At 40.6% G+C, this 14,272-nt stretch overlaps 1 protein-coding gene across 1 annotated transcript in view; it reads left to right on the plus strand.

Annotated features, from left to right (window-relative positions):
- Positions 1–1,120: 1,120 nt before the first annotated feature.
- The window catches only part of LOC109750536 (BEACH domain-containing protein B), a 31,399-nt gene continuing 18,247 nt past the window's right edge, over positions 1,121–14,272 (plus strand). Inside the window, exons 1-16 of the mRNA XM_020309495.4 lie at positions 1,121–1,490; positions 2,405–2,468; positions 3,735–3,939; positions 7,378–7,551; positions 7,776–8,096; positions 8,706–8,925; positions 9,727–9,780; positions 10,125–10,529; positions 11,076–11,394; positions 11,503–11,964; positions 12,053–12,211; positions 12,328–12,477; positions 12,553–12,708; positions 12,820–12,861; positions 12,960–13,304; positions 13,772–13,945. Of these exons, the coding sequence (XP_020165084.1) occupies positions 1,348–1,490; positions 2,405–2,468; positions 3,735–3,939; positions 7,378–7,551; positions 7,776–8,096; positions 8,706–8,925; positions 9,727–9,780; positions 10,125–10,529; positions 11,076–11,394; positions 11,503–11,964; positions 12,053–12,211; positions 12,328–12,477; positions 12,553–12,708; positions 12,820–12,861; positions 12,960–13,304; positions 13,772–13,945 (3,393 nt within the window). The 5' untranslated portion in view covers positions 1,121–1,347. The remainder of the gene's footprint in view (positions 1,491–2,404; positions 2,469–3,734; positions 3,940–7,377; positions 7,552–7,775; positions 8,097–8,705; positions 8,926–9,726; positions 9,781–10,124; positions 10,530–11,075; positions 11,395–11,502; positions 11,965–12,052; positions 12,212–12,327; positions 12,478–12,552; positions 12,709–12,819; positions 12,862–12,959; positions 13,305–13,771; positions 13,946–14,272) is intronic.

Consider the following 14,272-nt stretch of genomic DNA (forward strand, 5'->3'; position numbering starts at 1 on the left):
CCGAAGATTATGTTTGTCATCAAGTGTGTGAGTGTGACATTGTGAGTTTATAATTTTGTGAGAATCAGTGATGCATATATATGTACCTATAAATAGCAATTTTATTTACTCGTATTATAGCATCAAACGGATACAAAGCATGGTGATCGGCACCTAACCTCTGCAAAGCTAAGCTTAGGATGTACACATTCAAGACAAATAGTCTAACAAATGAAAAAAACTATATGCTATCAACAGTAAAGTCACATGGGATCAAAACTATGTCTTGTTGAGGGAGATGGTGGACCAAACCAGATATTATGTTGCCACCCATGTTGGATAAAAATCTCCCGACCACTCGAACCAACCGCGTACACACCATTTTGAACAAGAGTGGTACTTTGTTCGATGCAGCGTAGACCACATACAAAGGCAATACGTACATCCAACATGAGATCCACTTTCGAAGGTCTCGCCGCAATGAATTTAATGGTGAAAATGGATTTTATATCAGACTGACGGTTTGAGTTACAAAATATTTTGAATTTTAAATTTTGATGAAACTTTAACATCAGCATTTTCATCTCATATGCATCCATGCACACTTAAAATCAGCTGGAGACATCCCATGCAAGCTTGCTCGGCCGTGTCGAAGTAACAGTTCGATAACGTCACTAAAAGTGCAACATTTTTGTGTCCTGCTCAGAGAGGTGAGGCGGTGACGTCTCTCTGAAGACAGAATGTGGGGTGCTGTTCCACATAATGTCCTCCCCACCTAGCCCCGCCTTGGTGGTTTTTCCAGCATCGCTGATGGGCGTGCGAAGGTTTGTCTCCGGCGGATCTCACACAACTCGGTTGTATTTGTCTTCGATGGATCATTCGTCGATTATTACCGTCCATGAAGGAAAGGAAAAGATGCATCGAAAGAACAGAAAACGTACCAGATAAATTACGCCTTCATCACCGTTCTGCGTAAAGCGCGCAAGACGCGAACACAGGGGGGGAGCGATCAGCTTGAAATAGCCATCGGATTAGAGGCCACTTTTCCAAAACGGCCCCTAATCTTTCCCCTCCCTCCCCCAAATCTCCAGCCCCTCCTCCCCTCCTCCCCCTTCGCAAATCCCAGTCCCCTTCTCCACTCTCCCTCCATTTCGCGGGGTCTAAACATAGGCGCGAGCTCGGCGCACGCGTCGCACGCCCGCACGCACACTCCCGTCGGAGAAAATTTCCGCCCCTCGCTCGCGGTCTCCCCCGCCCCCCGCATTGAGATCGCGCCTCGCCCGGATTCGAATCGAGTTCGCCGGCCGGTGGTGGTGATGCGCCGGTGCTGGTAGCCGCAGGCTCGGGTCGGTCGGCCGGACGCGAACGATGAACCTCGTGCGGGGCGTCGCCGATCTGCTCCGCAAGTCGCCGCAGCCAGGGCCGCCCGCGCCCCCCTCCCCCTCCGTCCGCGGCGGCTCCTTCCGCGGCGCCGACATCGACGACGCCCCCGCGCCCCGCGTCGTCTTCAGGTACATCACATCGTCCCGCATTGGGACATGCGGCTTGCTCGCGCGGCGCGATGGCTCGATTCGCGCGCGTGTCCCCGCTTGCCCGTACGTGACCTAGCCTCTAGTGATGGGAGCTGGTGCGTGTCCTGTTCGCAAAAATGTGGGTGCGATTTTCATCTGTCTCTGTTGTCACAGTAATGTCCACGGGTTCATGAACTGTGGGAAATGCATGTTATAGGAGAACGATGCCGACGCGATGGGGGTAACTCAGTGTGGATTCTGAGTAGTGCTGGGGCTTTTGTTTTAGTGTCCAGCTATGAATTTTTCCTAGAGAAGAGCTATGAAATTTATTCACTGAGTTGAGCCTGAACTTGTACTGTAAGCTCATATCCTGAGCTGCACTACTTGCATTTGCTGTTCCAGTTTTGTGCTTTATAAGCCAGGCGAAAGCATTCCGTTCCACCTAAGGAAAACCACATTTATTCACTTGCTGCTGTCTGGTTACTAGTATTAGGGCCTTTTTAACTTGCCTGCATTCCCTGTATAATACATCCACCGCTTCCGAGTTGTTTTAAAATGGTTATACATATGGTTTACATTGAGCGTGCAACCATGGCTACCATGGACCGTGGAGCAGGTGTTCATGTTACAAAAGCATTAAAGACAGTAATGCATTGACTGATTTTAACTCCATGAACTCCTTTCTTATTTAATGATTGGGATATGTTGGTGCAACACAATACCTGCCTTCCATGACATTACGTGGAACAGCACACCATATGCTTGCCAGTTAGGAAATTGTTTAATATTCTGGTACATTTGACACTGTATCATATAGTCTGTAATGGTTCATACAGAAAATATATCATCAAACGACTTGATTGTTATGTGCACATCATCATGATTGGTTCTCATTATTTTTCATCTCGTTCTAGTGATAGCACTGAGGAGGGAGTCTTAAGTACACTTTGGCAGAAGTACGAGAATGCCCATGATAAGGTATTTCCCTGAAGCTTGCTAGTTTGTTGTATTGTCTCTATACTTTGATGTAACGTATGAGGAGGGAGTCTTGAACAACCCTTTTCATAATTAGGAATGTACACCTGACAAAGATGTCCAGTCTACTTTTGTTAGATGTATTGTCTCTATACTTTGATGTAACGTACGAGGATAAAGGACTAGTCATGTTTACTTAATGTTTGTGTTTCGGCTCTTATCCATTTCATTACTGAGTAATTTCCTGTCTTAGTGCAACACGTGAGAAGTATCAAATAGACATAATATCTATAGACAAAACTTATATTTTAAAGCCAAACGTGAAGTTTAATACTTCCATTTGGCTGTGTCTACTTGTTTGTCCATTGGGCTTAGAGTTGGTTTGTGTTGTAACAAGGTTGAATGCTTAACTTTCAAGTCGATTTGCACTTCGAATTAGAACTACTCCCAGTATGATGATAATTGTATTCACACATGTTGTTTGAAGCTACAATGTACAACTTTGTTTTTCAAGAAATATAACATTCAAAGCCTTAAGTGTTGTAACTGTTGAAGTGTATATGTGGATTGCCTAGCCCTTTCCATCAGTTTGGACTTTTGGTTGCATTGGCTAGTGCATGAAGCTTAATATGCTATTGGGGCCTAAGGTCTTGAGTTCAAGTCCTGGCTTTCGCAATTTATTCAAAAATTGTTGCTGTCCCCCATCTGTGTCGGTATATAAGCCTCTTGAGCCATACCTCTGAGTCTATTCACGTGTTGACTTCCGCGTCACACGTGAGAGGGGTGTTAAATGTATATGTGGATTGCCTAGCTCTTTTCATCGGTTCGGACTTTTGGTTGCATTGGCTAGTGCATGAAGCTTAAAATGGTATCAAGGTCCAAGGTCTTGAGTTCAAGTCCTGGCTTCACAATTTATCCAAAATTCTTGTCCCCCCCCTTTGTGTCCATGTATAGGCCTCTCGAGCCAGCGTTGCTTAGTGCATGAAGCTTAGCAGTAACAACAGTGATTGATAAATATGATTCGATTTCTGTTAAGTACTCCCTCCGTCCCAAAATTCTTGTCTTAGATTTGTCTAGATACGGATGTATCTAACACTAAAACGTAACTAGATACATCCGCATTTAGACAAATCTAAGACAAGAATTTTGGGACGGAGGGAGTATTAGACATAGCTGTATGTACTTGTGCTTTATGATAAACTAATTAGTGTATTTATTAGCAATTCAGTCAGTACTATATCTTGTATCTCTTTGCAATAATTTTTACAGGAGGAAAAGGAGAAATCACTGCAAATTTTTGTCTTACAATTCGTACAAACATTCAGAGACTGGGGTCCATACCATATTGAAGAATTGGTTATGCAAGAATTGGGATCTGATGAAACAGTCGTTGGATGCTCTTATGGGCATCCTTCTGAGGTCATTCTTATTCTGATCCAGGAAATTTCTCTAATAACTTCAACTATCACTGAAAGTAAGTGCCTCTACTATATGGCGAGTCTATAGTGGGATACCGCTCCACTTCTCAAGTCGCGCTATACAAGGGCCCACCTACTATTTATGTTCATAGTATATATAAATGTTCTATTATACATGGGACTTGAGAAGTTTGGAATTAGGTGTTGAGAAAAGATCGTAACGGTAACATGCTAGCCCAAATTTCTTAATGCTTACTCCACCTGTAGGGCTGGACCATGTATGCGTAGCACCCCTCTTACACTCTCATCCTGTCTTAATGGAAAAGGCTTAACCCAGAGGTCGTAAGTTTGGAACACAATGACATATATGTTGGTCCAATTGTATCTAAACTCTCCATGTTAGACTAATTCCACCATACAACTATACTTGGACCACATGGGCCTCCACTAATGGGATGGGGTATCACAGTAACTTCTTTGACGCTTTTGCTACAAAGCGCAGCTTTGCTGTTTTTCTAGCCACTAAAAGATGCACTCTTGTGGTTTTATTGTTTTTTCATTATTAGGGCTAGGGCATTTCCAACACCGACCTGCAAATTTCGTCCCGCATCCATCCGCAGACACACATGCCGGAGCCGGCCATCCAATGCTATCCGCGTACATCCGGCCCCATTTTTTTTAAAGTCCGCACGCTGAAATAGCCGCATATAAAATTTCAGTTTAGCTTCAAATGCAGCGGTTGTTCAAATATTACACTCCAACATCATTCTCCCCTTTGACCACCCATAGATGCTCAATCAGATCTTCCTTCAGTTGCTTGTGAGTTGCTTGATGCCGAATTTGTTGATGCATTTGAACAAACTCTTCAAATGTGGTCGGATTCTTGTCTGGAAATTCCATAAGATCACCCATGTTCTCAAATTCAAGACCTGCAGCAGCATGGCCACCCTCATCTTGCACGATCATGTTTATGCAATATCACAAAACATGTCATCACCTCCCACAAGGTCTCTGGATCCCATTGTTTAGCATGTCCACGAACAACTACAAAACGTGCTTGCAGAACTCCAAATGCCCTCTCAACCTCCTTTCTAGGTGCTTCTTGTCTTTGAGCAAAGTGAGACTTCTTCTGACCAACTGAGTTAGAGATGGTGTTCAAAAGGTAGCCCACGAAGGATAGATGTCGTAACCAGATAGTAGCCCATGTTGTACTCATGCCCATTGACAGTATAGTGGCAAGAGAAGCTTCTCCTACAGTCAGCCTAGCAAACAGTGGTGCTAGCCAAATCCAAAGATCATTTAATGCAACTGCATCAAGAATGATGGTGGGCTTCTTAACATGACCCTGATATTGCCCTAGTAAAGCTTTTGGGCAGTTCTTCCATTTCCAATGCATGCAGTCAAGAGATTTGCGGAAACCTGACCACCCTCCTGCTTTCGAAATTGCCAAGAGCCTCTTGGTGTCTGTCACAGTTGGTTATCTAAGGTATTGGGGTCCAAACACCTCGACCACGGCATTGCAAACCTGACCATGACATCTCTGCATGTGCTCTCAGACTTTTGTAGGTATTTGTCCCGCGAATCACCGGTCATGCCATATGCAAGCATCCACAATGCGGCCGTGCACTTCTGGTAACCAGAGAACCCAATCCTTCCCACAGCGTCCTTCAGGATGGTGTAGTCATGAAAGGATCGGACGCAATGGTATAGACGATCGAAGACATTTTTGCGCATCCGGAAGCGCCGGTCATGCCATATGCAAGCATCCACAATGCGGCCGTGCACTTCTGGTAACCAGAGAACCCAATCCTTCCCACAGCGTCCTTCAGGATGGTGTAGTCATCAAAGGATCGGACGCAATGGTAGAGACGATCGAAGACATTTTTGCGCATCCGGAAGCGCCTGTGAAAATTGTCAGCAAAGAGGGCATCGAAGGCAAAGTAGTCGTCCATCAGCGTCAAATGGCCGCGTGCCCTATTGCGGTTGAGCACTCGATGACCCTTGATCGATCCCTTGAAATTGAGAACATGCTCTTCCACACACTCCGTGTCTGCAAGGACCGCCTGCATCATCACCGTTTCATCCTTGTAGTCCTCGTCGGACGAGCCGTCGGATGACTCAACATAGTGCTCGTATATGTACTCCATATCCGAATCCATTGCTTCAAAGAAGAAGGGATAAATTTTTTAGCACGGGCATTTCACTGAACAAATGGCAGGCATGGTGAGTATCGTACAAGCGGATGGTACCTGTGCGGCGGTCGGAGGAGAAGTGTGGAACACGGTAGAGGAGAAGCGGTGTTGAGCCCGGGGTGTACCATCGGAGGTGACGGACCTGTCGACTTCCAGCAGGGGTGTGGTGGGGCGGCCGGGGTGGTGGAGCGGCGGCGATGGCAAGAGAGGAAACGGATGCAGACAAAGAAGGGAGGATGGAGGCGTGGGGTCCGAGAGCGGTTTTGGTGGGGGTTTCGGGCCTACGTGGCTGCCGTCTGGACTCCCACAAAGCCCCCCCCCCCCCCACACGTTTGTCTTGGGTTTGCGGGAAAAAGTGCGTCCGGACCGGTCGGCGGACGGATACAGGACATTGTTGGATGGAAAAACATGTCAGAACCGCGTATGCGGGCGGTTTGAGGATCCGCTTTGGAGATGCCCTTAGGTCACATGTAGTTTGACTCATTTAAGTAAAAGCAAAGCAGTAGAATGGTCTTGCCAGCAATAATGCTAGTAGGCAGGGCTAACTTCTCCTTTTTTGATCTTTAAATTTTCAGAGCAAATGTAAGAGAGGTAGCATGGTCCTTTGATGCCGTTAGTGGACATAATATAGTGACCAAAGAGAAGAGAGTGTGCATTGTCCGACAACAAAAAGTAATCATAGAGCTTCACTTAGAGACAATAACAAAAGTTCCGTAGTTTTAATCCTATTGCTGTAAGTAACCTACTTAAGTTAGGTGTCAGCTAGCAACTAGTGCTTCCGTCAGTCCAACACCTTTTGCTTCTTTTGTTGAGTCAGTGTGCTTAAGGACTACTTTTCTATTGTTGTGCAGTTGGGCTGTGGTGTGTTGTCCTCCGATGTGGAATCTATTTCGGTGTGGAAATCCTGACCAATTTTTATAGGATTTCATTGTTATGTTTGTGTGCAAGATGGTCTTATGTAGCTAGTATATCGAAAAGAGAAAAGTTCTCTTTCCAAATGCCGCTAACATACCAAATTTAGCATTAACCAATGTTACCCCAACATCCATGTCATACCGGATCACCACTCATGCTAAATTATTACTGCAGTATTCAGGCATTTGTCTGCAGGCAGTGCTGTACATGATAAATTCGAGTTCTAGTGAGGTTATACGAGCAAATGCCTTAACCAAAATACATCAATGCTATGGGAGCATGTACTATTACATGGGAATGTGTTGCTGATTTTTTATGATACTGTTTGTGATTTTGGCTCTTACTGTGATAAATGGATTCACATCTGCTCCTGTATTGCATTATTAGGTGGCACCAGTCCAGAATCTTCTCCAAAGCATTCGGACCAACTAGAACCCCTGGAATTAAGCGCTGAAAGATTGCATGTCCTGGAGTGCCTGACTATTCTGACTCGCTCCGTGCATAATTGTAGAGTATTTAGCTATTATGGTGGCGTGCAGAAGGTTACTTCTCTATTAAAAGGTAGCATTTCTCTTCAGATGTTGGTACATTCCGAGAATTATCTCTGGGTGCTGGATATGTGTTCGATTACTTGTTCTATGTTCAACTATAATTTCTTATTTTCGTTACTAAATGTTCCAGTTGTACCATTATTTCTTGTTAGCTTACCTATACTTTCCTGCATCTGATTTTGATGGGTCACTATGCAAAATTTTAAATAACTCTTTCGTCTTTGGTATATTCAGCCGCTGTTGATCAGCTGAAAGCCTTGAACAGTTTGCATGCTGTAGATGACCAATCTTCAGATCAAGCAGTAGAAAATACAAGGATGATGCTAAAGATACTCATATGCATAATCACAATAATTTCAAATTTCATGAAGTTGGAACCAACTGCTACAAGGGACCCCTATTTTGTCGATACTACTAAATATGTCCGATCGAGCAGTTATTTGGCTACGGTTTCTCCAAGTATTCCAGAAAACACCATTCCTGATGCACTTCAACATTGGCAGCAAAAGGCTATTATTCTTGTGCTGGAAGCTGGTTGTGTCAATCGGTTAGTAGGTAAAGTTGCCCTTTAGCTGTTTATCAAAATTGAAATTCTGCAAGTTTTTTCTCAAACATACATTAGTGCAGTAGTATCTGTTGTTTACTTTACTGGATTGTCATATAAAGCCTTCGTTCTTCCTTGACAATAGATTCTAGAAGTTTCAAATGTCGATGATTGAAGGTTTGCTGTTAGGAGCCTTATGTTAAGTACTCCTCATTGATGATTTATACTTGGTATTTTTTAAACTAAGAGAGGACTTAGGGAGAATCCTGATGTGTAAAGGGATACCAATTACAGAAAAGGGCATAGACATTGTCTGCACAGTTCACTGATTAAAGTTAGCTTTTTATTGATAGATGGAAAATCATACTTCTACTTCAATCTTTTGTGTTTAAGAACGAAAGTAGTGAAGAACAAAATAGCACTACTCCCTCCGATCGAAATTAATTGACACTGCTCTAGTATAACTTTAGTACAAAGTTGTAAGCACCATGGACCACAAGCAGTGAATGCCTATAGATGTTTGCCGGTGGATCCATCTGTAATTTACAATGTCATCATATGTCTCTTATTGAATTTCTATCATTTTTATTATTTGATAAAACATAGAAATGTTACTGCAGAACTGTTACGGGTCATTCAGAGGCTGAATTTGAAAGAGCAGTGGACTGATCTCTCACTTCATTTTACCACTTTGTGCACCCTTAGATCAACTATATCTGGTACCCATGCACAGAATCATTTCAGAAGCATTGGTGGGCTGGAAATTCTACTAGATGGATTAGGACTTCCTTCAAATAAATTTTCAGTTTCAAAGCATTCATCTATATCAAGAGATGAAAGGTGTACCTACAATACTTCTGTTTTTCATTTCATATTTCCTTACCTTATGCTCTCGTATTATACCCATAATGGCAAACATTCTGGTTAAGATGCAAACTACATATACCTAAGAGTTTTCTAGTTCCCAGTTAAAATTATATTGCAAAAGTCAAAATGCAACATTGCTTTGCAAAAAATCGTATCAAAATTCACTATTAAGTTAAAGATGCCATTTTATTTAATTTTAGCACATATATAATGTGAATGCGGAATTTCTATATCCATTCCATATTCAAATTGAAACTAAAATTTACTTGAAATCGTTAAGTTTGGCATTTTCGTTTTTGAGTGTCAGTTTCAAAATATAAATGTTATCTATGATATTAGTTTTCAAATTTGATATCTATTTTTTTCCGACAAATTTATGGGGCAGAGTGGTTGACAATGTGGAACATACAGTTGCAGTTCTTTAAATCATATACACTCATACATCAGACTTAGTGTTTAGACTGTTATTTACATCCTCTGTAAAGAAATGTAAGACATTTTAGGTCACTATTTTAGTGACCTAAAACGTCTTACATTTGTTTACTACTTTTTCATTAAATTTTCTCCAATTGCTTGTACAACTTGTAGAAAATTTGCAAGCTCTATTACGGGTGATAACAGGAAAGTTCTGCAATGAACAATTTGTTTCTGAAAAATCTGCTGTGAAATATTAGGATGAGAACCTGCTAGGTTAAGAGTTCAGCTCTACTGTGCTAGCTCACCTTATATATTTCATCCCCACTTTTATGTTCTGACATTACCATGCTTTTATAGGGGTGAAATTCTTCTTCTGCAGCTACTATATCTGGAAATTCTGAGTGAGGCAGTGTATCCTGTGCTCTAAACTACTTTTAATTGGTGATCACAATATTTTCAGAATATTAATACGCTTCTCTAAACATAAAGAACATCAATATGCTGTGCTAATCTTTATCATTGGACAGATTAATGTACGTTTTGACTATGCTCTACCAAGAAAAAAAAGAGTGTTGTTTATGCATTTTCTTGACAAATTCTATTCCTTCTATCAATGCGTCGAGGCGCAAGGCCTGTTGTGTTTTCTTTGAAAGAAAAGACTTACAATAATATTGAAGAATTTAATAGTGCATTTAAACTTCGATATTATACTGTTTTAGTATTTTCCCCATATTTGGTCCTTGACTGCTGTTCAGATTTGGCAATGTCAACAACTTGGAATTTTTATGCGAAAATGGATTGGTGCATAAATTTGCAAATAGCATCAGTTGGCCTGCATTTATGATTCAGGAGTCTCACCGGCAAAAGGATACTACAAAAACTCTTCTTGCATTAAATTCTATCTCTGGTCCAGTTCATTTTCTTAAAATAACAGAATGGAATGACTATTCTCTAAAGTTGAGCATTGCCCTTTGCTCTTTTATTCTCCCCTCAAATGTCGTAAAATGCTGTTCTGATGAAACTGCTATCAACCAAATTTCGGCATCCATCCCATCAGCTTATCAGGAGCAATCTGTTAGATGGATGATAAGGGTTCTCCTAACAGTCTTTCTTTGCATCAAAGCTTGTGCTTGTGAATCGGAATTACCAAGCCATATAAAGTAAGTTTTAAATGTACTGGCATGAATATTCTCTTCAGCTAGAATAGTTAACTACAGTGTTCTGTTACTTCGTTCAATGCTACCTAGCTGCTTCATTTGCTCCATGGAAGATATCTGAAGCTAATGCATTTTAGCAACCATGGAGTTTAGCTGATATTTTCTGAAGCTAAATTCTACTCCCTCCGTCCCATAATGTAAGAGCCTTTTTTACACTAGTGTAGTGTCAAAAACACTCTTATATTATGGGACGGAGGGAGTAACATGCAATGATCAATATGTCAGTCAAACCCGACTTCAATCTATTAGTTATTGGGCAAGTGACTAACAATATTCTGTAGTACACCCCATAAAAACTGTTCTAGTTTATACTGCAACTGTTACCTATGCAGTGGATTAGTTTGACGCTACAGAAACTGCTGTACATTGTAGATTGTTTTTTTTAAGTTGAATTCATTGAAGATCTGTATGTTTGAAGCTTTGAAGATTACCTTTTCCCAACTCATTTAATGACAAAATGCTCCCTGTATGATGTGACTCACACTACAGGATATTAGCCAAAACCATTCAAATTTACACGATCCGTACATTCAGAAGGGTTCTTGTTTCAGCGCCAGCTCTACTCACAGCTTTTCGAGAGGAAGGTGTATGGGACTTGATATTCTCCGAAGACTGTTTCTATGTTGGGTCATCTGTGGAAGACATCCAATTTCATATTGGTACAGAGAACCAAAATGACAATGTCAGAAATAATAGGACAGCAACTGATTCTCAAAGCTCATATCGGACTGATGTTAACATTCTTCAAGTGGAAGCTATTTCCTTTCTGGAATTTGCTGCGACACTTAATGAAAACACATATAATCTGGTACAGTCTTTTCACTTCTGTTACCTTATATTTTATATTATTCTGTAATAATGATATTTCTATTATTTTGAGTTCTTTTTCTTATTATATTATTTTCGTTGTTTGTAGCCAGAATGCTCAGCACTAGTGGATGCACTTGAGCATTGCGTTTCAGATGCGGTGGTGGCCAGCATTCTTCTTAAATGCTTTCGTGTTATTCTACAACTTGCCACAGAACAAACTTTAGATTCATTCATATCCTTGGATGCAATCACTAGAGTCCTTAAGGTCGCATGCCTTCAAGCACAGGGACTACGAAACTCCAGGAATTTGCCTCGTCCTGAAATTACCATCGATAGAGATGGTTCTCGGACAGAAAATATTGAGATGACTTCACCTGAGGACAGAACTGATCACACTCTTACATGCCTAAAATTAGGTGTAAACCTCCTTAAGGATTATGTAACTATATCTAGTGATGGAAGAATTCTAGTTTTGCACAATGCTGAATGTATTGAGTGTTTATTCAACTTATTTGAAGAAGAGAGCCTACGGAAACTAGTACTGGAGCAAGTTCTTGCCTTATTTAGGGTAAAACTGTGTTTTATCTCAAATTTCCCTCTGTTAATATTGTTATAACTTTTGGAGCTAAATTATTCTTATAATTTATTGTAATCAGTTGCCTCCATCCTCAGCACGAGATCATGCTGCAAAGTTGCATCTATGCTCCAAATATTTAGAGAACTTCACACAAGCAAATGAAAATGAAAAGGTCAATTCGGAATTGTTAATTGATCTACTGGTCAGCATGAGAGAGATCATTATGATGGACCGCATGGTAGGTTCTCGTATATTTCTTGGCATATAGCAATTGAAATAGCAGTAGTGTTTGTTTTCTACTATAAGTGACATAATATGTTGACAAATACACTTTTACACTCCATTTTTGCCTAGTACTATCAAAATCTATTTCGCAACGAAGGGTGCTTTCTGCATATTATCTCTTTGTTAAATGGAACTTTCAATGAGGCAACTGGTGAGCGCTTGGTACTTAATGTCCTTGAGACGTTAACCTTACTGCTTGAAGGAAATAATGCCTCAAAGGTAATCATATCGTTGTACGTTGTTTTAAGCTTTTTTTTGTCTGTTGTGCTAATTAGTCTTGGTTTGTCTTGTCAGGCCGCATTCAGAGTGCTAGTTGGTGTGGGTTATCAAACATTACAGAGCTTGCTATTGGATTATTACAAAATGTTGCCAAGTGAGAGGCTCTTGGATGCATTGCTTAATATGCTAGTTGATGGGAAATTTGAGATAAATGAGAAAACAACTATAAAGGCTAGTATCTTTGAACCAATTTAACATGATGTTATCATTGCTGGGCCCAGTTAATTATTGTGCTTCATTCTTGTATCATTCTCATAAATGTTTTCTTAACTTATTTCTCAGAACGAAGACGTTGTTGTATTACTTTTGAACATTTTACAGAAGGTCTGTTCTCTCGCACACAGAGATGTGATTACCATCCTTTGATAAAATTTAATTTATGTTTTACATTTTTTGTAACATCAGCAATTTCTGATTGGCAGAGCAGCACATCACTTCAGCATTATGGGCTTGTTGTATTGCAGCAGTTGCTGAAGCAATCCATTACAAATAGAACTTATAGTTTCAGAGCAGGGTTGCTTAGTATTCTTCTTGATTGGTTTTCAATAGAAGAGAAGGATGATACAGTGAATGTAATTGCAGAGTTGATTCAGATTATTGGCGCACACAGCATATGTGGGAAAGATATTCGGAAAATCTTTGCCCTCTTACGCAGCGAGAAGATTAGTGCCAAGCAGAAGCACACTTCTTTGCTTTTGAGAAGTCTCAGCCACATGCTCAAAGAAAAGGGCCCAGAAGCTTTTTTTGAGTTCAGTGGCCATGATTCTGTGCGTTCTGTCATATTTATTTATCACTTATAATATTTTTGTTTTGTTATCCATGTTAATAGTGACAGGCTGTGAAGTTTTGAACTCTCAGTGTTTCCTGGGTGAAAATTAGTTTTTTTTTTTGCACTGAAAATGGGTTTGTAGAGAGTTTGACACCACTAAGGTGTGGCTATGCAACCACGGTAGCAAGTTGTGTGAGTGTTCCTAATGATTTCCTAGCCTTTTGGGGATGAATTTCTGCCATCTTAGTACTTGTACATGTCTTCTGTTGTATGTTTCTAGACATATGTTACCTTGTGTGGAGTTAATTATGGTTGCATATAACATTTGACCATGATGTTCTGCCACTAACATCAATTTATCTCTTTCATTTTCATGTGTCTTTTGAACATTTTATAAGTCACAGATACTACACGCATACAATACATAATGTGGTGATGGTCTGACATATTCCTTTTCTTTGATAGGGTATAGAAATAAAATCTCCATTTCAATGGCCTTATAATAGAGGACTATCTTTTTCTTGCTGGTTGAGGGTAGAAAACTTCCCAGAAAATGGTATGATGGGCCTTTTCTCCTTTTCCACAGAAGATGGAAGGGGGTGCTCAGCCATGCTTAGCAAAAGTGCTCTAGTATATGAGGTAATTGTGTTTTTCTACCTCATTTTTAGTCAAATCAGGTACTTGAATTGTAGTTATTGTTGTGAAACAGTTTATCAGATTAATGGCTTCTGTTAGCTAGCTAGCATATAGATAGAACCATATCTTTCTTTGCCCTATCAAATAATCAAAAATCACCATTTTGACTACATCACTTGATAATTTTCTCAACACAGTTTATCTAACTTCCAGATTTTAACACAAATACATGGAAACTGGCACAATAACAGCCTCAATGGGGATTCATGGAAATTGGCACGATAATTTCAATGCAATGAAACGAAAAAGTCTTTTGCGTTTTCTCGAAAA

Source organism: Aegilops tauschii, chromosome 7 (assembly GCF_002575655.3).
Source record: "Aegilops tauschii subsp. strangulata cultivar AL8/78 chromosome 7, Aet v6.0, whole genome shotgun sequence".
In the NCBI taxonomy this organism is placed as follows: domain Eukaryota; kingdom Viridiplantae; phylum Streptophyta; class Magnoliopsida; order Poales; family Poaceae; genus Aegilops; species Aegilops tauschii.